Below are 27,468 nucleotides of genomic sequence, written 5' to 3' on the forward strand. Positions count from 1 at the left end.
CTGGGCCACCGGTCGCGGATACCTTGCGACCGGTCGCGGAAACTTTTTGGATACCTTGCGACCAGTCGCAGATACCTTGCAACCGATTGCTCCAGCTTTTTTCAAACTTCTTCGACTTTGTGTAAAAACGACCGGTCGCCCAAAACTTGCGACTGGTCGCCCCCTGCTCCACAAGCATCCTAAATGTGAGCCAATTTTACAACACATTCATCGATAGCATGCGAATATCTCTATTTATAAAGAACAGTACCCTTCTCCCTATGCCTGCCTTAACAAAATTGCGGTCACTCCCTATGCTATAAGGAAATTGGTCACTCCTTATGTTCTAAGGAAATGGACTAATCCAGGAAGAATAAGGAAAGGAATATTAAATTCAAGGTTTCACATAAATTTTTTCTAACAGTTACGTGTATACCAATCGGCCTCTAACCTTAGCTTGGTGGGCCAAACAGCACAAGTACAAAAGAAGAATAAAAACTAATTTTAAAAAATCAACGTGTTATCATTTTATATTACTTTTATTCTCAAGGCTGGGCATGTTGGTTCAAGCCCACGTTTCTTTTTTCTTTTTTGTCTTTTTGGGTAAAACTCACGTTCTGGTGAAGCAAGAAGCTGGCTGGAAGTTGATATAGAGATTCCAAAGTCTTTCCTTGACGTGCTTTTATTCCCATAGGGCTTGCCGTCGACCTCTAATTACATCATTTAAATACTAAATCCAACCAACTATTTTTAATACATTTCTGTGTGTGGGTGTTCCGTTACACTAAAATAATGCATTATTTTCATGCGTGGTATTCGTCAACTTATAGTTTAGGGTTAGTTGACCACTAATCCAAAATCAAATAACAAAGAGAAGTTGTTAACCTTGAAAGCAATCTTTTCAAGTTGGCTGATATTGTTGACCAAGAAGAAAGAGTTAGTTGGCCTATTTTTATTTCATGCATTTATTTATTTTTTATTTATCTTTTTCTGCCTACTGTAGACAGTCTTGTTGGAAACACACAATAATCTTAGAATTTGGAAGAGTCTACCAGAAGAATGCGAGTTTCTTTGTAAGACTCGTAAGAAATAAAGCATTTATGACTTTCCAAATTATGGAGTATGGTTGGAGTTGAAATTTTTTAGAGAGCTCATAAAATAGCTTTTGGGTGTTTTAGCTAAAATTTAGCTAAGAAATAGGGAGCATGATTGCGGATGCTCTAAATTTGCAACTTTAATTTTCAGTGTAACAAAAGCAGCATATATAAATGCCCTAGACAAACAAAGCAATTCCATGTTATGCCACCCAATTGTATGGGAATCACAACACATGCAATGCAAAGATGCAAGATCTCTTAGAACGTGGGGCCCCACATTACAATCACAAATTTTCCAACATGTCACATGATTGGTACTGCATGCTACCACAATTGTCACAGCAAATCACCAGAAAATCCCACATTCATTTGAAGAAAAAGACACTATTAATCCATCCTTTCTCCCTCTCTTAAAAGGTTTGAAATCTATATATATAAAGCAAAAGGCAAAGAATGGTAAAACATTCAAAATACCAAAAAATACCCTTAGTTAATGCAAACATTAAGAATTGAAATTATTAATTAAATGAGGATAATATGGTAAATTCACAACTTTTCATATTAAAAAAAATTAAAAGAAAAAGAAAAATCAGATAATTGATCCTATTTTTATGGAACATGACTACTCATTATCTTTTTTAATTCTAAAATAAATTTAAATTTATAAAAAATAAAAAATAAAAAATAAAAAATAAAAAAAGCCTCTCGCAGGCGCGGAAGCATGTACGGAGAGGCTATTAATAAGAAAAAGAAAAAAAATCCTTTACCCAACTCAAGATTCAATCTTTTTTATTTGAAAATGAGACAAGTGAAAACCCCACTAAACCAGTAAGGATATGTAAAGTTCTAATTCCAATTGTTGAGGCTATTCTGGTAATAAGAACCTACCCATTAATGTTAACTACCTTTTTGTTTAAACTGTTTTTGTTTTCCGTTTTTTTAATTTAATTTTTATAATCGAAATAAAAAGAAAAAGGGAGAGCAAGAGAAAAATGATTGTGGTAAGAAAATATTCCATGTGAAAATACATAGAACAATGTGGAACAAACAAATAAAAGATAAACCTAAAAAAACTAAATACAGTTTTAAATAATTTTAGTTTTTAGTTTTATAAATTTTCCATTGCTTTCTCTTCTTTGACCTCTATCATTTCTCATGCTCCCTCTTTTCTTTAACTAAAAACCAAAACCCAAAAATACAAAACACTAATTCCTAACGACCCTTTATATATAGCCCAACATAAGCACTAAGCACCAACAGAAATTCAAAACACTTGAGAACCAAACCAAAACTTGTTCTCATCATCAATGGCAGAGCTAGAGAACCCAATAGTGATGACAAAGGTCATCACATTCCTCTCTTCCCTGGTTCAAAGGGTGGCTGAATCAAATGACATCAATTGTGAATTCCAACCCCAGAAAATCTCTGTCTTCCATGGCCAAACCAGGCCCCCCATATCAATACAGAGCTCTTTAGAGAGAATTTTCAAGTACGCCGATTGTAGCCCATCTTGCTTAATTGTTGCATATGTTTATCTGGATCGGTTTTCTCAGAGGCAACCCGATTTGCCTATCAATTCGTACAACGTTCACCAGTTGCTGATTACTAGTGTCATGGTGGCTGCAAAGTTCATGGATGACATGTAAGTGTTGAAAGTTGAATTTTATTAGCTCATGATGAACAGAGTTTGGAAAATATCTTTGGCTTTGAACTTTTGGTGTTTGAGTTACTTAGATGATTTTTTATTCAAGTTATTTAGTTTTAGTTACATAAGTGAATTAAGCCTGGGAAATTCAAAGGGAGATCATTCAAAGATTTTGTATTTGTTTATGTGGCCATTTTGCATTGTGTTCATCTAAATATAGAAGTTTTGGAATATTCTGTTTCATGCATGAATGTAGATGGAAACTGAAACTGAATTTACTGGAATATTTTGGAATATTCTGGCTCATATGGTCATCACTCACAGAAAATTTTGTGCAATGTCAGAATGAACTAATCTCCATGTAATATTCAGGTACTACAACAATGCCTATTATGCAAAAGTTGGAGGCATCAGCACAATAGAGATGAATTTTCTTGAGGTGGATTTCCTTTTTGGTTTGAACTTCAACTTAAATGTGACCCCCTCAACCTTCACCACCTACTTTTCCTACCTCCAGAGAGAGATGCTCTTACTGCAGCCTCCTCTAGATTCTGCAGATTCTTCTCTTAGTTTAGGCAAATCACTAAAGCTCCACTTGTGCTTTGATGAGGGTGAAACCTTCCATCAGCAACAGCAGCTAGCTGTTTAATTAAAAGCTCTTGGAAGGGTTTCCCCCAAAAACAGTAGTGGTTGAGGTAGTGATTTTTAGTACTTCTAAAAGTACTATATTTGGCTGGCAAAATGAACATTAGATATTTTTGTCAGCGTTTTCTTTTCTTTTCTTTTTTGGTTTTTGTAATTGAAGTTGTGTACAGATGAGTCTTGAATTTCCAGTCTGGAGAAGCAAAGCAATGCCTCTAAATAGCCTGTTTGGTTGATATATACTTGTTCTTATCCATAAATGTTAGGGTTCTCTCTTGACTCTTAGGTTGCCATGCATGCATGGCAATTTGGTCATACTTGGTCAGAATTTGGAAGGAATTTGAGTGGCGAGTATAAAACCTTATTTGGTGACATGGGCAAAGCACTCTTTTATTTTATTGTAGTCATATTTGGTGTTGCAAGTTGGTTTTGGTTGACAGTTATTGATCTTGAGCTGGGAACAAGGAACATGTGCAATCATGGGCCACTGATCCAATCCGATAACCTGTTAAGTTAACGAAATAAAGTTGGATCTTGTCTAATCCGATTCGATAATAATTCGATCTTATTTGATATAACATATATTTCATTTTATTTTATTTTTACTTACTTAATATATATATATATGCATATGTAACAATCTTGTTAATTTTGAAAATAAATAAAAATATTTTTCAATTATTTATATATATTACATAAAAGAATTTGGATCGGCTTATCAAATCTGATATCGAATAATTCAAAAAATCAAATATAGATCTAATTGTTAATGATCTGTCATATTTTGGATTAAATCGGGTCGGATTTTAGGTGCTCCGCTCCATCTCTGACTCGTTTACAAACTTACTGATCGGGGGGAGAGAGAAGAGAGAGAAGTTTAGAAATTAAATTCCAACTAGTATTGAGTTAAAATTAAAAAGTGGCTTAGATCAATGATTTATTTTCCTAACAATCTTCATTTGAGAGTTCTAGAATCCTATATAAATTGAATCAAATAGTGAGCAAACCCTAGACACTCTCTTCCCTCACTTGTGTGGGCCGATCGGGGTAAACTAATTTCTCTTTGTCGTGTGATAACCAAAAACGCAACAACCTTCGTGTTATTGTTTGTCCCAAAAGTATTCACGAATTCTCTTGAGTGATCCCACTATCATGCCCTCATTGGAATCAGTGGCAGATCTAAGATTCGAAAGCCGGTCGAACAAAACTTACATGAAAAACTTGACATATGAGTGAATTTCATTAATAAACATAGAAAAATACACCTAGTCAATCGACGTAATAATCATTACCCTCAAATGCATCTTTATACATAAATAAAAGCTTATAAAAAACAAAAACAACAAGTAAATGCAATGCAACACAAAAATAATAGCACAAGCTCACCCACAAATACTAAGCCCGTCTGGTAACGTTTTCGGAGAGTGTTTTCTGAGAATATTTTCAAAGAATGAAAACAAGAAAACGAATTTGCATTTTCAGGAAATGAAAATGCGTCTGGTAGATTAATTAGAAAACATCTTCAGAAAACAAAAACAATAAAAACGCGTCTGGTAGTACAATTTGAAATAATAATATGTGAGTTATTTTTATGAAAACGTTTTCCACGAGAATAAAAACAACTTTTTTCTGTTTTCTACAAGTACACATGAACTTGTTTTCATTTTATGAAAACATTCTCAATGTTTTCTGTTTTTGGGCCACCGAACGTGTTTTTGCCTTATTTTTGTTCTTTGAAAATGAAAACAACCTCTTAAAACGTTACCGAACGGTATTATCAATAAATAACCGAAACTCATACTATACAACTCATTTTCAAATACCATTGCCCCTATCCACTTCTCGGCCTATCTCGTTGCCTCTCTCCACTCCTTCACCTGCATTAACAGCCTCTGTAGGCTCACTGGCGTCTGGCTCGCGCACCTCCAAAACCTCACTGATTTCACTGTCTCCAATGTCCAAGTCAATGCCTCTGGACTCTTTGTCATTCATAGTAACATGAAGAAGCTCAGGTCTGTGACCATCTCTCCTCATGCCAATCTAACTGGTAGTGTTCCAAGACACTTCAATTTGAACCTTACCCACGTCGATTTTTTGGGTAATAAGCTACAGGGGAAGACACCCTCTTCAATCACACTCCTTGAAAACCTTGGAAAACTTGATCTTTCCTCTAATTCCCTCAATGGAGAAATACCCATTTCATTTGGGGACCTGATTCCAGTAAAGAACACGTCTTTAGCTTCAAATTCGTTGTCTGTAGCCATACTAGAGTTAATGTTTGCAATTCCAGGGTTAGTTCATGTTGATCTGAGCTCTAATAAGCTAAATGGTACAATTCCAGAGTTCCTCTTTGATATGAAGAAATTGAAACACTTGAATCTTGCAAACAATGACTTCGATGGAGTTTTGCTTTATAAGCAAATTGTCAGTGTTTAAGATTAGCAGGCACATCAATTTGTGCTATAACCACTCTGTTTTGTCATCAAAATTGAAGCTTGGGATTTCTCCTTGTGACAAGAGTGGTGGTCATGGGGAAGGGGAAGCTAGTTTGGGATGATTTTTTGTTTTGTTTTTTCTCTTTTTCTATAGTTGCTGGGGTTTTGGGTTTGTCGGGACAATGGTTGTGGGATGGATTTGAGGGTTGGAGCTTGCGGGTGGTGTTCATAGGGAATGGGGGATGAAAGAAATCGACGGGGGAGAGGGAGAGCGCAAAGTGGGGAGAGAGAGAGAGAGAGAGTTTAATTTTTTAAATTTAATATTTTAATATTTTATTTAATTAAAAAAAAAATTATTTAAAAAGAACCGAGTTGAACTGGAATTGGAACCGGGTTGAACCAGTCCAGTCCGGTTTTTGGTCAACTCAATTCGATTTTAGTCAATACGATTTTTTCCGGTTTGGTTCGGCTCAGTTCTTCGATTTTTCGGTTTAAATGCCCACCCCTAGTGGATTGTTTTTTATTTTTTGGGCTAATTTTTATATTTGATTTAAAAAAAGAATTTTTTATTAATTTGTTTTTCTCCGTGGAGTCCACTACTAGAGCAAAAACAATTCTCTCAGTCTGCTCTATCTTTTCTCATTCGATGGTGAGTGGGAGACAATATTTCCTTATGCTACATTTCAGCGTTGGGGGGACATATATAAAAATTGCTTATTATTTTTGTTTTGGGCCCCTACATGATTAGGCCAAGTTTACTACTAAACTAATCTTTTTTGCGTGGGCTTGGGCATCGACATAAACAATAAATATTATTGTCAAGAATATCTGAACATTGTGACAAGATGATAACAATATAAAGGATTGAATGTAAACAAAAATGTAAACAAGCATTGAATTTAAAGGATGATTACTTTCTGGACAAGTATTGATGAGAACAACGGAGAGGGAGAGGGGATGCAAGGCCTCTTCCTCTTCGCATTGAATTCATTGGAAACTTAGCTTTAACTAGGCTAACATCACCCATATCCCCAAAGCTAGTCTCCATTATCAACCATTCTTTTAGCAACATCAACCTTTCTACCTTCAATTTATTATTCTTATCCAAGTACTTGACAGCTCTCTCGAAAACCCCTCTACAACGCTGAATGCATACACATTGTTCCTCTCTTCCTTGTGCAACAAGAGAATCCTTGGATTGATGACCTTGTGCCTCAAATTTTGCATAGCTGATCCACACCTTTAGGTGCTGTGTCCGGTCTAAGAGTCTCTCGTAAATCTGTCTAGCTCTCTCAACCTCACCCTCCCATCTCTCAAAGTCAATGTAAGCCTTCCACAACAATCCAGGCTTGTCAAGTTGCGGCTGCCCAATTATTGCTATTCCGTGGTGACCAATCCAGAGTCTTCTCTAGCTCTGCGTACTTGACCCAATTATTGCTATTCCGTGGTGACCAATCCAGATAATTCTCATACAGTTTCCGACATCGATCTACATTCCCAAGTCTCAGCTCCATCTCTATGTACTTGTCAAATATTGCAGCTTTAGGTGCACAGCCTATTGACGCGCCGAGGATCTTGCGCGCCCCCTCGAGATTCAGCTGTCGAATCTCAAACTGGGCCGCATGAAGCCATGCTTTCGCAAACGAAAACTTGGTATGAGGAATCAATTCAAGGCACTGCCTATACGCTTGTCTGGTTCGTTCCACGGCATCTCCTCCAGCAGCAACAAATTCCTCATACCGTGCATAGTCGATCCAAAAATCAACATAGCGCTTCCAAAGCAGCTTGCAAAGCGGAGGAACATTAGCTAAAGCTCTGGCATAGAGCTCTCTAATTCTGTGCTTATTGGCTGGAGCTGGAGCACTATCTTCTTCTAGCCGTATGTAACCAGTCCAGGAATCGTAATTTAGAGGATTGTTCCCAACCTCATGCTCGTACTGAAGCCTCCTCCAATCCCTATTCTGCCTCTCAACATCATAAACCATTGGCCTACGCCCACCCGAGAATCAACTCCCAATTTCTAAATACAGTTCTGAGAATCAACAACTGCTGCTCCTGCTTCTGGCAATTGGGTTTTTGGGACAAGAGAGAATCGTGTTCTGAGACGGGAGGTTTAGAGAGAGGCGAGGGACCCGGTGTACTTCTTTGATTTTTGTTGATGCTCAAAATGGTTGGGCCTTTATTGAGTTCAACTTAGTGATGAGGTGTGATGGATGATGGGTGAAGGTTTGGACCTTCAGCATGTATGTGAGGACTTGGCCAATTTATGAGTATACAAAAGACAAGATATATGTGGTTCACCCTTAATGAATGGGCTACGTCCACAGAGAAGATGTTCTCATTATGATATTGTTTACATTTGTACAAGGGGATTAGACCCAAAGATAACTGGAAGAAGGCCTAGGGCCTAAGGTACAAAGTTAGGAGTCTGGAGCCCAGGTGTCAAGTCCCCGGGTCTGGAGACCCAGGACTCGAAGGCCAGACTAACAGGAGAGTCCTGAAGAGGAAGCCCAGCTCAGTTTCGGATCCTCTCTTAAGTGGAGAGTGGTATGCTTTTATAGGTGAGAGGGAGCCTTCACTTCTTGTTGTTTTCCGATGTGGGACTCCTCTTGCTTTGCTTAGAGTTTCTTCTAGTTGCTTGGTCAGTTATGGTGTCAACAGTAGTCCCCCAAGTTCGCGAGTAAGAAGGTACTTTTTGCTTGGGGATTTGTAATTTTAAGTGCACTGGCCGAGCAACACCGTAGTTTGTCTTCCAAGTCGTATAGTGCACTATCCCCAGTCCCCCAAGTCCCCGGGTAAGAAGGACTTTGGAGGGAGAGAAGTTGCAACAAAAATTGAAGTGGTTTGCAAGTCTAAAAAAAAAAAAAGAATTTCTCTCTTTTTTTTTTTCTTTTTTTTTTTTTTTTTTTTTTTGTGTGTGTGTGTGGCTAGGTCAGCCAAGTAGGCACCTCCACCTTCTGCACCTTATGCATGCTTCCTGCCGTTCGGCAGTCTTTTTTTTTTTTTTTTTTTTTTTTTTTTTTTTTTTGGTGGCTAGGTCAGCCAAGTGCTCCCTCACTTCCCATATTCCTTCTGCATGTTGCCTACCGTTCGGCAGGTGCAAAATTATTATTATTATTATTTTTTTTTTTTTTTTTTTGGTGGCTAAGTCAGCCAAGTATGGTCCTCCCCCAAATTTCCTTCTGCACAATGCCTACCGTTCGGCAGGTAAAATTTTTTTTTTTTTTTTTTTTTTTTTTTTTTTTTTTTTTTTTGTGTGGCTAGGTCAGCCAAGTAGCTAGCCAAGTGGGCACTTTCACTTCCCAAATTCCTTCTGCATGTTGCCTACCGTTCGGCAGGTGCAAAATTTTTTTTTTTTTTTTTTTTTTTTTTTTTTTTTTTGGTGGCTAGGTCAGCCAAGTGCTCCCTCACTTCCCATATTCCTTCTGCATGTTGCCTACCGTTCGGCAGGTGCAAAATTATTTTTTTTTTTTTTTTTTTTTTTTGGGTGGCTAAGTCAGCCATTTGCTTCGGTAAGGGAGCAAAGCTTGAGGGTTTAGCTTCCTTGCCGAACGGTAGGGAGCGTGGAGAGAAAAATAGAGTCCCACACGGGCTTGGCTTTTGAGGCTTCGTCATGGAATTGGAGCCAACATCAAGAGCTGGCCTTTTAATGTTTCGACAAGAGAGCTGGGCATTTTAGGAAGGGCCAGGTCATATGGGTTTAGCCTGGGCATTTAGCAAGGGCTTCGGCAAGGAGTCTAGTTATGGTTTGGGCTGGCACGAGTGTCTAGGGGCTGGGAGATCTAGAAGCTGGGAGTTTTGGAATTTGGAAGGAGGCTAGGCTTCGCAAGGAGCCAAGCTGCAGATTTGGCTAGGCCTGAGTGTTGGGCTAGGCGAGGGACCAAGGTGCCAATCGGTAAGGGCCATCTATGGCTTTTATTGAGCCTGTTTTGCTCAAGATAGGGCTAGGCAAGGGCTAGGCCTAAGTACTCAGCTTGGCCTTAGGAGTTTGTTTTGGAGCTGAGCCTTCGGAAGGGGGCTAGGTCCCTTGGGTACTGACATAATTTTGGAGTTGGGATGGCGAAGGCGATACAAAGCTTTGCATGTTGCAAGGTAATGTTCCTAGGCTCGGGGTGCCGAATGTGGGCTTAGGCATGGGGGGTGCTGAAGGCATGTTGCAAGAGATGGGTTTAGGCACGGGGGTGCCGAAGGCAAAGGGGATGCTAAAGGCACAAGGGTGCCGAAGGCAGAGTGGTTTGCCAAACGCACAAGCTCGCATGTCACAAGGCATTGTGCCTAGGCACGGGGGTGCCGAAGGTGAGCTTAGGCATGGGGGCGCCGAAGGTGAGCTTAGGCACGGGGGTGCCAAAGGTGGGCTTAGGCACGGGGGTACCAAAGGTGGGCTTAGGCAAAGGGGTGCCGAAGGTGAGCTTAGGCATGGGGGCGCCGAAGGTGAGCTTAGGCACGGGGGTGCCAAAGGTGGGCTTAGGCACGGGGGTGCCAAAGGTGGGCTTAGGCACGGGGGTACCAAAGGTGGGCTTAGGCAAAGGGGTGCCGAAGGTGAAGCTAGGCACGAGGGTGCCGAAGGCAAATGAGATGCCAAAGGTGACACAAAGCTTGCATGTGGCAAGGCAATGTGCCTAGGCACGGGGGTGCCGAAGGTGAGCTTAGGCATGGGGGCGCCGAGGGTGAGCTTAGGCACAGGGGTGCCAAAGGTGGGCTTAGGCAAAGGGGTGCCGAAGGTGAGCTTAGGCAAAGGGATGCCAAAGCTTGGATGTTGCAAAGCATGGAGGTGCCAAAGGTGGGCCTAGGCACGGGGGTGCCGAAGGCGAAACAAGCTTGCATGTGGCAAGGGGAAGAGCTAGGCACGAGGATGCCGAAGGCACAAGACTTGCATGTCGCAATATAAAATGCCGAAGGGCATGGGGTGCCGAAGGTGCCAAGCTTGCATGTCGCAAGAGTAAGTGGCTAGGCACGAGGGTACCGAAGGCATGAGACTTGCTTGTCGCAATATAAAATGCCGAAGGGCACGGGGTGCCGAAGGTGGGCTTAGGTAAGAAGATGCCGAAGGCGAAACAAGCTTGCATGTGGCAAGGCATGGAGGTGCCAAAGGTAGGCTTAGGCACGGGGGCGCCGAAGGTGAGCTCAGGTACGGGGGTACCGAAGGTGAGCTTGGGCACTAGGGTGCCGAAGGTGGGCTTAGGCACGGGGTGCCGGAGGTGAGCTTAGGCACGGGGTGCCGAAGGGGAGCTTAGGCACGGGGGTGCCAAAGGTGAGCTTAGGCACTAGGGTGCCAAAGGTGAGCTTGGGCACTGGGGGTGCCGAAGGTGGGCTTAGGCAAGAAGATGCCGAAGGTGAGCTTAGGCACGGGGGTGCCAAAGGTGGGCTTAGGCAAAGGGGTGCCGAAGGTGAGCTTAGGCATGGGGGCGCCGAAGGTGAGCTTAGGCACGGGGGTGCCAAAGGTGGGCTTAGGCACGGGGGTGCCAAAGGTGGGCTTAGGCACGGGGGTGCCAAAGGTGGGCTTAGGCACGGGGGTACCAAAGGTGGGCTTAGGCAAAGGGGTGCCGAAGGTGAAGCTAGGCACGAGGGTGCCGAAGGCAAATGAGATGCCAAAGGTGACACAAAGCTTGCATGTGGCAAGGCAATGTGCCTAGGCACGGGGGTGCCGAAGGTGAGCTTAGGCATGGGGGCGCCGAGGGTGAGCTTAGGCACAGGGGTGCCAAAGGTGGGCTTAGGCAAAGGGGTGCCGAAGGTGAAGCTAGGCACGGGGGTGCCGAAGGCAAATGAGATGCCAAAGGTGACACAAAGCTTGCATGGGGCAAGGCAATGTGCCTGGGCACGAGGGTGCCGAAGAGAAGGAATGCATATGTGCAAATTTTATTATTATTTTAAGAAATTTGGGTACCTTGTGGATATTTGAGCTTGTGGCATGTCCTTGGAGCTGGGCCTTCAGAGCTTCGGCAAGGGCTTGTCCTTCGGCAGGAAGAATGAGAGGCTTGATCCCGCGAGTTTCCAAGTTCTTGGTAGGTGGGCCTCATGAGCTGGGCTTTGGCAAAGGCCTGGGGTTTGTGCTATGTGGAGCTGGGCTTCAGCGGGGGCTGGGGGCTTCCAGATTTGGAAAGGGTGTCTTGGGGGGCACTTTACGAGCTGGGTCCATGGGGGTCCGAGTGTTCGTTTAGTAGAAAGGCCAAGGTGGCGCGAAGGTGTGTTTGAAACTTCAGCAATGGAGTTTTATGCGATGTTGGGCTTGAGCAATGGCCTTGGGGCCGGGTTCCAAAGCTGGGCTTCGGCAAGCCTCCTTGACCCAAGTGGTGGCTAGGGTTTTGAGGGTAGATTCGGATTTTTAGAGGCTGGGTCCTTCCGTTTTTGAAACGTAGCTGGGGCCTTTTTGTAGCTGGGCCCTTGTGCTTTTATAGCTAGGGTTTTTATACCTTCGGTAAGGGAGTCCAAAGATTGGAGATAAGGGCCAGGGTTTGGGGAGAGGAGGTGCAAGTCCCCTATTAGCTTAAGACATGTCGTCACCTTTTAGCTTGAGGGGCTGGGTCAGCCAAAAATTGGTAAGTCACTCCTTCACCTTCTGCATGCTCCCTGCCGTTCGGCAGGGAAGCTAGGCTCCAAAATATATTCGGAGCTGGGTCCGTAGTTCAGCTCGGAGGAGGTGCCGACCGGCAAGAGATATTCGAAGGTATTTTGGTGAGGGGCTGATCTGTCTTCGGCGAGGAGTGGGTCTAAGTGCCTAGTTTTTGCATCGAGTTGGAGCTGGGTCCGTGGTGTCGTTCATCATTTGTTCGTGGAGGGGGGTTCATCCAATCTAGGACCGTCTAGGGTCTGGGTCCTTGACTGACGGCAAGGAAGTGATTGGAGCCTTTCGATCCTTCTGAAGTGTGGGCAAAGTTTTTAGCTAGTCCTTCAAGGCGTTCGCGATTTCTCTTGGCTTCAATTGGTGCCGTGGGGTTTCAAATGCTTTTGCCAGAGCTAGGGTGTCTTTGGCAAGAGCTTTTGAAAGATAGATAGATGGCTGCAAGGGTTTTTGCAAGGAGAAGACTCAAGTTCGTTCGGCAAGCTCCGACTGATAGACCTTCGGAGCTAAGGCTGGGGTCTCTTGTACTGTTGTAAGGAACCTGGGTCAACCAAGCAAGGGTGTCGTGACCATGGCAAGGGTATGGTGGGGTGCCGAAGGCAGCGCACGCCGAATGATGGAGCTTGTGGGACAAGCTCAAGTCCCCATATTTTTACTCTTCAAAGAAGTGTCGGTCGGTACTTTGAACTGAGATGTTGGGTTGCCCTGCAAGCCATGCAAAGTATAGCCACACTGATTGGCTTTTTCTTAAAATATCATCTTCTGCAATTTGTTGACCTGGCATTCAAGGTGGCTCCAGTAAGGCATTGCCTAACGGCAGCCTAGGTGATGTTGATTGTATGGGTGCCGAAGAGCACTGGAGAAGGGGAGAACGACAGAAGCCTTTTGTGTCAATTCCCACAGACGGCGCCAAACTGTTGATGCTCAAAATGGTTGGGCCTTTATTGAGTTCAACTTAGTGATGAGGTGTGATGGATGATGGGTGAAGGTTTGGACCTTCAGCATGTATGTGAGGACTTGGCCAATTTATGAGTATACAAAAGACAAGATATATGTGGTTCACCCTTAATAAATGGGCTACGTCCACAGAGAAGATGTTCTCATTATGATATTGTTTACATTTGTACAAGGGGATTAGACCCAAAGATAACTGGAAGAAGGCCTAGGGCCTAAGGTACAAAGTTAGGAGTCTGGAGCCCAGGTGTCAAGTCCCCGGGTCTGGAGACCCAGGACTCGAAGGCCAGACTAACAGGAGAGTCCTGAAGAGGAAGCCCAGCTCAGTTTCGGATCCTCTCTTAAGTGGAGAGTGGTATGCTTTTATAGGTGAGAGGGAGCCTTCACTTCTTGTTGTTTTCCGATGTGGGACTCCTCTTGCTTTGCTTAGAGTTTCTTCTAGTTGCTTGGTCAGTTATGGTGTCAACAATTTTCTAGACGGAAAAGGAGGTGGAATCGAATATCAAACTACCAAACCAATTGGGATTAAGAAACCTAATAGAAACCTAATCAAACTAGAATTAAACTGATAATAATAAATAATAATAAAATAAAAAGTAACCTAATCAAACTAGAATTGAAAACCGAAATTAAGAAATTACCAATGAGAAGCGTAAGGGATTCGATAATGGTTATGGTTGAATGCCGAGCCGAGCCGAGGGAATTGGTGATGATAAAACGGGGCCGTCCGAGGAGGGTTTAGGGATCAGACTCCAGACAGAGGGTGGGGAAAAAAAGCGGGTCCGGGTCGGATTGTGAACGATGAGGTTTAGGCTTGCAAGTTGCAGGCTGAGATTAGATAAGAAAGAGGAATGCTTTCAAGAGAGAGCCATATGAGATTGGGAAATAGGTATATCGGGACGGAATAAGGACTCTGTTTCCCGTCCTTTCTTGTCTTCCTTTGTGTATAAGAAATACGCAGCACTTTAGTGGGTCCAATGCGCTTGACCCGTCTGTTGGTTTTAAAACATTTTTAAGAAGTTGATTTGAACATTAAACACACAAATTAATCAAATTAATTGCAGCGGAAGAATATGGTGGTTGTTTAAATTCAAAACAAAACTTCTTCCAAGTATCTTAAGCCATGAACATTGATATGTTTTTCATAAATGAAAATTCAAGAGAAAGGATAAGATCTAATTACCCTTGAAGCAATTATATGAACCAAGTTGTGTTTTGGTCTTCTCTTGATGATTTTCCTTTGTTGATCTCCTCTTGATCTTTCTCCTCCTTGTGAGCCACAAAAGTATATGGCCTCTAAGTCTCCACACCAATGAAACCTTGAGATGAGAAGAGGTATCTTGAGAATACAAGGATGCTAGTACAAGATTCTCAAGATTGGTTTCAATCTAAACCCCTTTGAAAGAAGATTGTGTTTCACTCTTGAAAAACTCACAACTATCTCTCTTTGATCTCCCAAACCTCTTTGGTTGATGTTGGATTGTGTTTGTGTGTCAAATGAGCTTATGGAAACAATTCCCATACACATGCACTTAACCATTTTCGGCCAAACCCCATTGGGCTTCCAAAATTGGGCCTTATGACACTTAAACCATAATATTTAGGTGTCTTAAGCCCTTGGGCTTGATACCCAACCATTTGGGCTTCCCTCTAACTATTATCGAGGCCCAAATATATTTTTACACGTAGTAAATCATCCACATCAAATCAATCAAATTGATTTCCTCATTCTCATTTGTATTACTCAAAGTTAACCATTTAAGGTGTGCGATCCATTAGGTTCTAATTTAGCAAGGCAGTGGGAAAACATTAGAACTCTTTCTAACCAACTGGAATTAAAACCCCTTTTTAATTCTTCCTTTATTTTGGATTGATCACAATCAGTCCTAGGACTTCCACAAGCCAAGAGTGACATCTAGCAATATATCATGGCTACCCAAGCTAATTAGAATAGATGAAGAACCTATTCAGTTGGAATTGCAATGTAATACGGTCCTTCTCTTATACAATGTTTCCAATCATATTGTTAGGGTACGGATTGATAATGTCAAACCCCTAATATGATTAAACTCATATGATTCAATAGAACATAATTAAAACACTTTCTAAATCATGTTCAAGTACTTCGGCCGAAGATTCACTGAATCATATCTTGAAACATTCTCCTTTTCTTATCAAAGGTAGAGATTCCTTATTGTACATTCACATGTCTTCATGATGAATTAAGAGATCCCAATAACACATAAGGAAAATCTTTTACGACTTGCCTTTGTGAGCTATCAAAGATCAATAACGCATCACAAGACAACCATGATGCCTCAGGTCTAAGGACTAATTTGCATTATTGCAACTATGAGTTCTCGTTTGACATATAGATAAATACTCCATACGAGAACTCCGGTTGATCGCGTTCAGTGTACTCATTCACTAATGAGCACCCACATACTTGTATTAGTGTCAACTACACAAATGGTTTGAGACCAACCATCCTCATCATTGAGCATACATAGTATGTGCCAATCTTGACGGTTTATCAATGCCCATTTGATAACCTTATGATTAGGAACATTTTGGGATACTACAGTTAGAGATTAAAGGTCTCCCGAATCTAAACTTCTTTAGATTACTTTATCTCTTATTTAGTACACCCTGGACTTTTGTTTCTTTACACGACATAAAAGATAACAAAATAATATTGCCCTTTATTTATCATATACGAAATGTATTCTAAGGAGATTACATCAAATGTATTGGCTCTTAGGGCACATTTCTAACAATCTCCCACTTGCACTAGAGCCATTTAGCCATGTATCTAATACCCATTTTCTCTGTATGTCTATCCAGTTGTGACTGTGACATAGGCTTAGTGAGTGGATCTGCTACGTTGTCTGCTGATGCAACCTTTAGGATGCACACATCACCATTCGAAATGAGTTCTCGAATCTTGTGGAATTTTCTTTCAATGTGTTTGGATCTCTGATGAGACCTTGGTTCCTTGGCTTGAGCTATCGCCCCATTATTGTCACAGTACAAAGGCACTGGTGACATTATGGTTGGAACCACATTTAGTTCGGTAATGAACTTTTTCATCCAAACAGCTTCCTTTGCCGCTTCTGAGGCAGCAATGTACTCAGCTTCAGTGGTGGAGTCAGCCGTAACACTTTGTTTACAGCTTCTCCAACTAACAGCGCCTCCATTCAGAATGAAGACATACCCAGATGTGGATTTACGATCATCAACATCAGATGCGAAATCAGAATCGGTAAACGCTTCCACTTGTAACTCTGATGTTCCTCCATAAATAAGGAACATATCCTTAGTTCTTCGTAAGTATTTAAGGATACACTTAACGGCTCCCCAATGATCTAATCCTGGGTTTGACTGATATCTACTTGTTATACTAACAGCATAACTGATATCCGGTCTTGTACAAACCATGGCATACATGAGACTCCCTATTGCTGATGCATAAGGGATTTTACTCATCTGCTGTGTATCTTCAGGAGTTTTCGGACACATGTTCTTAGAAAGGTGAAGTCCATGTCTAACTGGAAGTAACCCTTTCTTAGATTGTTCCATATGAAATCTCTTTAGCACCTTATCTATATACAAGGATTGAGATAATCCAATTATTCTCTGAGATCTATCACGATAAATCTTTATACCAAGTATATAAGATGCCTCTCCTAAATCTTTCATTGCGAATGATTTAGTGAGCCACAGCTTCACTGAAGATAGCATTCCTATATCGTTTCCAATAATCAGTATGTCATCTACATACAACACTAGGAATACTACCGAACTCCCACTGACCTTTTTGTACACACATTGGTCATCCATGTTTTGCATGAAGTCAAACGATTTGACAACTTCATCAAAGCGGATGTTCCAACTCCTAGAAGCTTGCTTCAACCCATAAATGGATTTATGTAGCTTGCATACCTTATGCTTATCAGCTGTAGAAATAAAGCCTTCAGGTTGATCCATGTATAGTTCTTCCTGAAGGTGGCCATTAAGAAAAGCCGTCTTCACATCCATTTGCCAAATCTCATAATCATGGTATGCAGCTATTGCAAGCAAAATCCGAATAAACTTTGTCATAGCAACAGGAGAGAAGGTTTCTTCATAGTCAATCCCTTCTCTCTGCTTGTAGCCCTTTGCTACTAGCCTTGCCTTGTAGGTTTCTATTTTCCCATCTGAGCCTATCTTCCTCTTAAAGATCCATTTATTTCCTATTGGTACAATACCAGGAGGCGGATCAACTAGAGTCCAGACTTGGTTGGTATACATAGAATCCATTTCGGATTTCATGGCTCCAAGCCATTTCTGTGAGTCAATGTCTGACATTGCCTCATTGTAGTTCGAAGGGTCTTCAATATCCTTACAATCACTTAGGAGATTTAACTCTCCTTCGTTTTCATGAAGGAAACCGTAATACCTCTCAGGCATTCTTCTAACCCTACTTGAACTACGCGGAGTTTGTGTCATATCAGTTTGTGGATCTGGGATTGCATTCAGTTCAGTGTTGATTTCTAGCTCTTTGGACAATTCCTTGAGTTCTATCTCATGTCCCCTTTTCCCATCAAGAGCGTATTCTCTTTCCAGGAAGGTAGCTGACCTTGCGACGAACACCTTTTGCTCGTCGATGTGATAGAAGTAATATCCCATAGTTTCCTTGGGATACCCGATAAATCTACACTTCACTGACCTTGCATCTAGTTTATCCACATCTTGTCTTTTGACATATGCTGGACAACCCCAAATCTTGATATAACCAAGACTTGGTTTCTTCCCAAACCACATTTCGTATGGAGTTTGTGGAACAGACTTGGAAGGCACTCTATTTAACAAATGAATTGCTGTTTCAAGTGCATATCCCCAAAAGGATATAGGTAAATCACTATAGCTCATCATGGAACGAACCATATCCATTAAGGTTCGATTTCTCCTTTCAGAAACCCCATTATGTTGTGGAGTCCCTGGTGGAGTCCATTGTGATAAGATGCCATGTTCCTTGAGGTAATCAAGAAACTCTGTGCTTAAGTATTCACCTCCTCGATCAGATCTAAGGATTTTAATACTCTTGCCTGTTTGGTTTTCAACTTCATTTCTGAATTCCTGAAACTTTTCAAAAGATTCAGACTTATGTTTCATTAAGTATAAGTACCCGAACCGTGAATGATCATCAGTAAAGGTAATGAAGTATGAATAACTTCCCCTTGCGTTTGTAGACAAAGGTCCACAAACATCTGTGTGGATTAACCCCAACAACTCTGTAACTCTTTCTCCTTTTCCTGTAAAAGGAGACTTGGTCATTTTACCTTGTAGACAAGATTCACAAGTAGGCATAGGAGCAGGGTCTAAAGATCCAAGGCATCCATCTTTTGCCATCCGGTGAATCCTATCTTGGCCAATGTGTCCAAGTTTGAGGTGCCACAATTTAGTTGAGTTATCCACTTCTCTAGGCCTTTTCGGTCTAGGTGCATCTTTATCTATACAGTTAATACTACCATTCATTTCTAAATGAAAAAGACCATCAATCAAATTTGCATAAGCAATAATTCGATTATTATGTGAAATAGAACAAAGTAGTTTGTCAAACAAAACAACAAATCCGTCTCTTAAAAGCATAGAGACAGATATTAAGTTCTTTACACAACCAGAAATGAAATAACAATTATTCAAATTCAGGGTCTTCCCGGAAGGTAGATTGAGACGATAGGTGCCTACAGCTTTGGCAGCTACCTTAGTGCCATTACCCACAGTTAGCACCATTTCTCCTTTTCCGAGTCTTCTACTTCCTACTAGTCCCTGCACACAATTGCAAATATGTTGACTAGCTCCTGAATCAACTATCCAGGTAGAAGTATTAACTGTAAAAACTGATTCAAGAACAAGAGTGTTACCTTCCGAAGGCTTGTTCTTTAAGCTTGCGAGGTAATCCTTGCAATTTCTCTTCCAATGTCCATCCTTTCCACAGTGAAAGCAAGTTCCTTTCGGTTCCTTGCCTTTCTTTGTTATTTTTCTTTCCTTGGGTTTTAGAAAACCTTTCTTCTTCTTTCCCTTATCCTTACCTTTCGGTTTGGATTTGGAAGAGGAGGAAGAACTCTTTTCAAACACCGCAACTGTCCCTTTCAGCCCTTTATCCTTTGAGATATTCTTTTCAGCTACTATAGCCATATTGAGTAGCTCAGATAAAGAACTTTCCATCTTTCCCATATTATAGTTCATAACAAATTGGGAAAAATCTGATGAGAGGGACGAAAGAAAAAAATCTTGTTGAACTTCAGCATTAAATGGACAATCCAATTTTTCTAATTTCTCAAGTAATGATATTATCTTGAGACCATGCTGATTAACCGGAGTCCCTCTTGTCATCTTTGTGTTGACAAGTTCACATATTGTATTGAATCGCAAGCTACGAGTAGCTTCACCATAAAGCTCATTAAGGTGAAGCAATATGGAAGCACAATCTTCCATATCTTCATGTTGTTTTAGTAGCTCATCATTCATGGATGCTAGTAAGTAACATTTACCTCTACTATCATCCTTGACATGCTTCTCATAAGCAGTTATTTCTTCCTGAGTAGCTTCTTCGTCAGGAGCAATATGTGGTGGGGCTTGTGTCAACACATAATCAATCTCATCCATTTTAAGGACAAGTTTCATTTTGCGAAGCCAACCCGGATAGTTCGTGCCATCAAGGATGTAATTGTTAAGTATCGATGAGATTGGGTTTTTAACGGCCATTTGAAAAATTCTGCAACAACGTAAACAAATTTTAGTTTAGATTAATCTTCTACCAAAAACTTAGGGTCTTTAAGTCATGATGGTAGCTCCCACTATTTTTGGCAAATTTCATATCCCTCTTGAAATCCGAGAGTTTCCGTTGAAACTCTTAGTGGGGATGGGAGTCTCATTTTCATATAGTTTTCCTCAACCTAACAGTTTGTTGGATTGCTATCTTACTAATGAGAGGATACTCTTATCCAATCACATCATTCATGTGAATACCCATCACTATGGCCTCTAGAGAACTAGACCTCAACCTAACAGTTTGTTGGTTTCGTTCGTCTTAGTTAAGTTATTCCCACCATGCTTGTGGGTATAGGGTTTCAAGCATGACCTCAACCTAACGATTTGTTGGCCACACTCGTTATCTATCCGCACTACATCAAGTATGTGTAATAGGCTTCCCTTGGATGGTTACAAGTACTGGATGTTGCCTCACTGAGGTACAACAAAGTGTAAATGTGCCACCCAATAAGAGACTACCATGGTGGAAGGCCACAAAATAGCATTCAAAATGCCATTTCGCTTATCAACTTAATATTGCTTTGAGGGTAGTTAATTTGGTCTCATTTTAATCCAATTTTAATCCTGTTAAAATTACCTATCTAATCTCATTAAATGGTTCCCAATGCAACATATTAGTAGCACATAATACTCCCACTAAATATTTTAGAAACCATTTGCTTAAGATAGCGAGAATACATGGTGCTACTAATTGGTTAATTATTGTCATTACCGAACATTCAAATTGCATTGGGCTTATAGGATGATTATGGACTTTCTTGTTGATCCAACACGAGCCACCATGTTGGATCATGGTCTTGGAAGGTGATTCATTTTAATTACGCGCGCATAAAAATAAATTAGGCATGAAAGCCATTTCAATATTACATAGCCAAATAAATTAGGCATGAAAGCCATTTCAATATTACATAGCCAATCAAAATGAATACATATCCAATAAGCGGCCAATCACATAGCTCAATTGTTTGGTCTAAGTCCATAACCATCCTTTAATTATTTAAACGCTTTAAACAATTAAACTAGCAATTTTAATACATGCTCTTGGGTTGCATACATATGTGGGTTTAATTCAAGTGGTAACCATATTCAAAATATATTTACCATGGAGTGAAAACGTTTTACTACAATAGCAAAAGTAATTGTGGAAATCTTTTGGACATAGTTACACTTATCATATATTGCAAGTCCAAAATTATTCATCAATTAATAATGGATCCAATGTTGATCCACTAGGGTGTGGGGTTAAAGCATGCATTTGTTTAACACAAAGTGGTGATCATGATTATTCTAACAAGGTGAATAATCATGAATGTGACTAGGTAGGCCAACCACACTCACCAAAGTAATCAAAAAAAAATTTAGTGTGGTAGGCAAATAATTAGTGATATGAATAAATTGATCAACTTTTGCATTTTATATTAAATCACCAACATTTATACCTAGAAAGCCTCACACACTCACCAAAGTAATCTTATTAATTTTAGTGGTGGGTAAAAGTTTATTGAGTGGAAACATTTTTTGAAAAACTTTTAATTTTATAATAAAACACCATCATCATCTTTTGACCTATTTTGGTGGAAAATTCCACTAAACACAATCATCAAGATTAGCCACCTAACTTATGGATCAAAAAGATCCCATAACAAGAACATCAAGAACACCAAGAACATGCATATGAACTTATATGAATGTTCATGCTATTTCCGGAAAAATCCATATTCCATTTTAACCATCTCATGCTCTTAATATCATATATTTCATGAAGTTAAAATCATGGGGTTTTAATGCAACTATGCTCTAATGTTCATACATACATATATGCATTCAAAGAGAGCATCAATCATCAAAACACAAATCCGGAAATTCAAAATCCCAAACAACCCCTTTCACTCCATTTGATTTTTATTCAATCAAATCAAAATAAATCAAGTATAACTATTATACTTTTAAATGAATTCACAACCCACATATGCATCTCTAAACCCAAGAAACATATCAAGTTCATGACCTATGGCTCTGATACCAATTGTTGGTTTTAAAACATTTTTAAGAAGTTGATTTGAACATTAAACACACAAATTAATCAAATTAATTGCAGCGGAAGAATATGGTGGTTGTTTAAATTCAAAACAAAACTTCTTCCAAGTATCTTAAGCCATGAACATTGATATGTTTTTCATAAATGAAAATTCAAGAGAAAGGATAAGATCTAATTACCCTTGAAGCAATTATATGAACCAAGTTGTGTTTTGGTCTTCTCTTGATGATTTTCCTTTGTTGATCTCCTCTTGATCTTTCTCCTCCTTGTGAGCCACAAAAGTATATGGCCTCTAAGTCTCCACACCAATGAAACCTTGAGATGAGAAGAGGTATCTTGAGAATACAAGGATGCTAGTACAAGATTCTCAAGATTGGTTTCAATCTAAACCCCTTTGAAAGAAGATTGTGTTTCACTCTTGAAAAACTCACAACTATCTCTCTTTGATCTCCCAAACCTCTTTGGTTGATGTTGGATTGTGTTTGTGTGTCAAATGAGCTTATGGAAACAATTCCCATACACATGCACTTAACCATTTTCGGCCAAACCCCATTGGGCTTCCAAAATTGGGCCTTATGACACTTAAACCATAATATTTAGGTGTCTTAAGCCCTTGGGCTTGATACCCAACCATTTGGGCTTCCCTCTAACTATTATCGAGGCCCAAATATATTTTTACACGTAGTAAATCATCCACATCAAATCAATCAAATTGATTTCCTCATTCTCATTTGTATTACTCAAAGTTAACCATTTAAGGTGTGCGATCCATTAGGTTCTAATTTAGCAAGGCAGTGGGAAAACATTAGAACTCTTTCTAACCAACTGGAATTAAAACCCCTTTTTAATTCTTCCTTTATTTTGGATTGATCACAATCAGTCCTAGGACTTCCACAAGCCAAGAGTGACATCTAGCAATATATCATGGCTACCCAAGCTAATTAGAATAGATGAAGAACCTATTCAGTTGGAATTGCAATGTAATACGGTCCTTCTCTTATACAATGTTTCCAATCATATTGTTAGGGTACGGATTGATAATGTCAAACCCCTAATATGATTAAACTCATATGATTCAATAGAACATAATTAAAACACTTTCTAAATCATGTTCAAGTACTTCGGCCGAAGATTCACTGAATCATATCTTGAAACATTCTCCTTTTCTTATCAAAGGTAGAGATTCCTTATTGTACATTCACATGTCTTCATGATGAATTAAGAGATCCCAATAACACATAAGGAAAATCTTTTACGACTTGCCTTTGTGAGCTATCAAAGATCAATAACGCATCACAAGACAACCATGATGCCTCAGGTCTAAGGACTAATTTGCATTATTGCAACTATGAGTTCTCGTTTGACATATAGATAAATACTCCATACGAGAACTCCGGTTGATCGCGTTCAGTGTACTCATTCACTAATGAGCACCCACATACTTGTATTAGTGTCAACTACACAAATGGTTTGAGACCAACCATCCTCATCATTGAGCATACATAGTATGTGCCAATCTTGACGGTTTATCAATGCCCATTTGATAACCTTATGATTAGGAACATTTTGGGATACTACAGTTAGAGATTAAAGGTCTCCCGAATCTAAACTTCTTTAGATTACTTTATCTCTTATTTAGTACACCCTGGACTTTTGTTTCTTTACACGACATAAAAGATAACAAAATAATATTGCCCTTTATTTATCATATACGAAATGTATTCTAAGGAGATTACATCAAATGTATTGGCTCTTAGGGCACATTTCTAACACCGTCAGCAAATATAGTCAAACTAACGGAAGGGCTAACTTGTCGTATTTCAGTATATCATTATCGATCAACGGTTAAATGAAAATGTTACTTTCAAAATAATGTCGTAAAATGCAAACGCTTAATATTTATAGTTGAGGCCTGAAGGGGACATAATTTAATTATCTCTAAAAATCTAATCAACCTAAGAGCATCTTCAACCGATATGTCAAATTGCCACGTGGACATTATATAATATAATATAATGTTAGAAATTTTTTACGTGAAACCTTGAATTTAATATTCCTTTCTAAATAAGTTTCCTTATTCTTGTGGGATCAATTTCCTTAGAACACAAGGAGTGACCAATTTCCTCAGAGCATAGGGAGTGACCGCAATTTTCTTAAGGCATAGGGAGAAGGGTACTGTTCTCTATAAATAGAGATATTTGCATGCTATCAATGAATGCATACGAAAATTTGCAAAACATTGTCAAGTTTTAGATTTTCCAAGCGAGTAAACCCCAGCCATGGCTTCCTTCAAGGACGCAGACCCAACCCTGGGATTCTTAACCCGAAAGGATGTCGACGTCATGCTACCACGACCCACTAGGGTTAAGAACAAAACCCCAGCCCCTATTCAAATTACCGCAGAGCAAATCCTCCGTGAGGCACGTGAGCGCCAGGAGGCTGAAATCCGACCTCCCAAGCAGAAGATCATTGATCCCACCGAGCTTGCAGATTACCGCCTCCGAAAGCGCAAGGAATTCGAAGACCAAATCCGGCGCATGAGGGGGAATGTCAGAGACTGGATCAAGTATGCGCAGTGGGAGGAGTCCCATAAGGACTTCGAACGTGCTCGCTCTGTTTGGGAGCGTGCCCTTGAGGTTGATCACCGGAACCCTACCCTGTGGCACAACTATGCTGAGGCGGAGATGAAGAACAAGTTCATCAACCATGCAAGGAATGTGTGGGACCGTGCCATCACCCTCTTGCCTAGAGTTGATCAGATTTGGAACAAGTATATTCACATGGAAGATATTATAGGGAATGTGGCTGGTGCTCGGCAGATATACGAAAGGTGGATGAATTGGATGCCGGACCAGCAAGGCTGGCTCTCCTTCATCAAGTTTGAGCTTCGCTATAATGAGATCGAGCGTGCTAGAGCGATTTTCGAGCGTTTCGTGCAATGTCATTCGAAAGTTGGTGCTTGGATTCGGTATGCCAAGTTTGAGATGAAGAATGGTGAGGTTGGGAGGGCAAGAAATGTATATGAGAGAGCAGTGGAGATCATGGGCGATGATGAGGAGGTCGAGCAGTTATTTGTGGCTTTTGCTGAATTTGAGGAGCGGTGCAAAGAAACTGATAGAGCAAGGCGTATTTATAAATTTGCACTTGATCATATACCCAAACAAAGGGTTGAGGATTTGTATAAAAAGTTTGTGTGTTTGGAGAAGCAATATGGAGATAGACAAGGCATTGAGGATGCGATTGTGGGAAACAGGAGATTTCAATATGAAGACGAGGTTAGGAAGAATCCTCTTAATTACGATTCCTGGTTTGATTATATAAGGCTAGAAGAGAGTGCAGGAAATAAGGACAGAATTAGAGAGGTTTATGAGAGAGCTATTGCTAATGTTCCTCCTGTGCCGGAGAAGCGGTATTGGCAGCGCTACATTTGCTTGTGGATCAATTATGCACTATATGAGGAGCTTGATGCTGGAGACATGGAACGTGCACGAGATGTATATAGGGAATGCCTTCAACTGATTCCTCACAAGAAGTTTTCATTTGCAAAAATATGGCTTCTCGCTGCCTTGCTTGAGATACGACTGCTGAATCTCGAGGGTGCACGCAAGATCCTTGGTACTGCAATAGGCAAGTCACCTAAAGATAAGATATTTAAGAAGTATATTGAGATTGAGCTGAACCTTGGGAATTTCAATCGATGTCGGAAATTGTATGAAAAGTATCTGCATTGGTCCCCAGAAAATTGCTATGCGTGGACCAAGTATGCAGAGTTAGAGAAATCTTTGTGTGAGACAGAACGGACTAGGGCGGTTTTTGAACTTGCCATCACCCAACCAGCACTTGACATGCCTGAATTGTTGTGGAAGGCATACATTGACTTTGAACTATCAGAGGGTGAATTTGAGAGAGCTAGAGAACTTTACGAGAGACTCCTAGACCGAACAAAACACCTAAAGGTGTGGATCAGTTATGCGAAATTTGAGGCATCTGCTATAGCGGAAGCAATGTGTTCAGAAGACCAGGATCAGGATTATCTTTGTGAACAAACGAAGCAATGTGTTCAGCGTGTTCGAAGAATATTTGAGAAAGCTTTTAACTATTTTAGAACTTCAGCACCTGAGTTGAAGGAAGAACGGTGTCTCTTGCTTGAAGAAATGTTGAATGTGGAGGCTAGCTTTGGAGATCTCGGTGATGTTAGCTTAGTCCAGTCTAAGCTTCCAAAGAAACTTAAGAAGCGGAGGCCAATAGTAACCGAAGATGGCCCCGCTGGATATGAGGAATACATTGATTACAGCTTCCCAGAAGAAGCACATACCCAAAACCTCAAGATATTGGAAGCTGCCTACATGTGGAAGAAGCGAAAGGTTTCTGATTAGGAACTTTTTGCTCTTTACTGTTTTATATTCTAAGATTCAGACAGAAATTCCTTCTAATCCTTGTCTTCCCCTGGTTAAGGAATGATCATCAGATGGAATCGATTTGTGAAATCAATGTAATGCTGTTTTTGTGTTTTTAGTTATACTTGGCCTTTGCTGGAGGTCGGGCTAGTTTCTTTTCTCCGTTTGTAATATTTGAAACTATAAAATCTGTTCTGCTATGCGGAAGATGGTATTCTGGATCTCAATAATGCTGCTGATACTTTAGAGGTGACTACTTTCCCATCTGTTGTAATGTATTCTTTGTCAGGGATCTGTAAATTATAAGTGTTCTTTTTATGTAGGTGCAAAAGAGGCGGATATATGATATAACAAATGTTCTTGGAGGAATTGGTCTCATAGAAAAGAAGCTCAAAAATGGAATTCGGTGGAAGTAAGGAATTAGTTCTTGAAGGAATTGGTCTCATAACAAATGTTCTCGTAGACCCTTTTTCCATAGCGTTTTTCCAACGCTGTGTTTGCATTTTCAATAGCATTCCATTAATGTTATCAGATTTTGTATAGCCGGATGGGCCAGAAAACTCTTATAAGTTATAGCTATAAGGAAAGATCATACAAATCATATCTCCAAGGATATAAAATGAACGCCCAAATATTGCTAAAACATAGAGAATATTGAGAGTAGAGAGTGGAAAGTGTAGAGAGAATGAGAGTTGTAGAATATTTTCTGATTTTTCACTTATATTTCATTACTTACAATCAACACATATATATACAAGTTCCTAAGACATTAGTCAAGCCCCCCAAGTTAGGCAACCAACCAAGTTAGGCAACCAAACTAATTAGGCAACCAAACTAGTCAAGCCCCCCAAATATTGTAGGTGCCAAACATTAATTGACTACATAATTAACACATTAATTGACTAC

General features: G+C 40.3%; 2 protein-coding genes and 3 pseudogenes across 3 annotated transcripts; 3 read left to right on the top strand and 2 right to left on the bottom strand.

The window, feature by feature from the left end:
- Positions 1-2,383: 2,383 nt before the first annotated feature.
- On the top strand, positions 2,384-3,370 carry LOC110748611 (cyclin-U4-1-like). Its single transcript, XM_021948570.1, has 2 exons — positions 2,384-2,718; positions 3,094-3,370. The coding sequence occupies exons 1-2, from the start codon at positions 2,384-2,386 to the stop codon at positions 3,368-3,370; spliced, it is 612 nt and encodes a 203-aa protein (XP_021804262.1).
- Positions 3,371-5,175: 1,805 nt separating this feature from the next.
- On the top strand, positions 5,176-6,056 carry LOC110771178 (receptor-like protein 51 pseudogene; annotated as a pseudogene).
- Positions 6,057-6,591: 535 nt separating this feature from the next.
- LOC110771179 (uncharacterized) lies at positions 6,592-7,945 on the bottom strand (annotated as a pseudogene).
- A 10,592-nt stretch (positions 7,946-18,537) lies between these two features.
- Positions 18,538-22,996, bottom strand: LOC148297615 (uncharacterized). Of its 2 annotated transcripts, XM_088255603.1 has the most exons (3): positions 22,345-22,996; positions 19,218-20,071; positions 18,538-19,122 (listed from the first exon to the last, which is right to left on the bottom strand). In XM_088255603.1, exons 2-3 carry the CDS (start codon positions 20,059-20,061, stop codon positions 19,106-19,108), a joined length of 861 nt encoding a protein of 286 aa, XP_088111729.1. In that variant the 5' UTR covers positions 20,062-20,071; positions 22,345-22,996; the 3' UTR covers positions 18,538-19,105. The 2 variants fall into 2 exon arrangements, with proteins under 2 accessions (XP_088111729.1, XP_088111731.1); XM_088255605.1 differs by lacking the exon at positions 22,345-22,996 and having other exon boundaries at positions 19,218-21,034.
- Positions 22,997-24,444: 1,448 nt separating this feature from the next.
- LOC110771182 (uncharacterized) lies at positions 24,445-26,803 on the top strand (annotated as a pseudogene).
- The last annotated feature ends 665 nt before the right edge of the window (positions 26,804-27,468 follow it).

Source organism: Prunus avium, chromosome 1, assembly GCF_965620075.1.
Source record: "Prunus avium chromosome 1, drPruAviu1.hap1.1, whole genome shotgun sequence".
Taxonomy (NCBI): Eukaryota; Viridiplantae; Streptophyta; class Magnoliopsida; order Rosales; family Rosaceae; genus Prunus; species Prunus avium.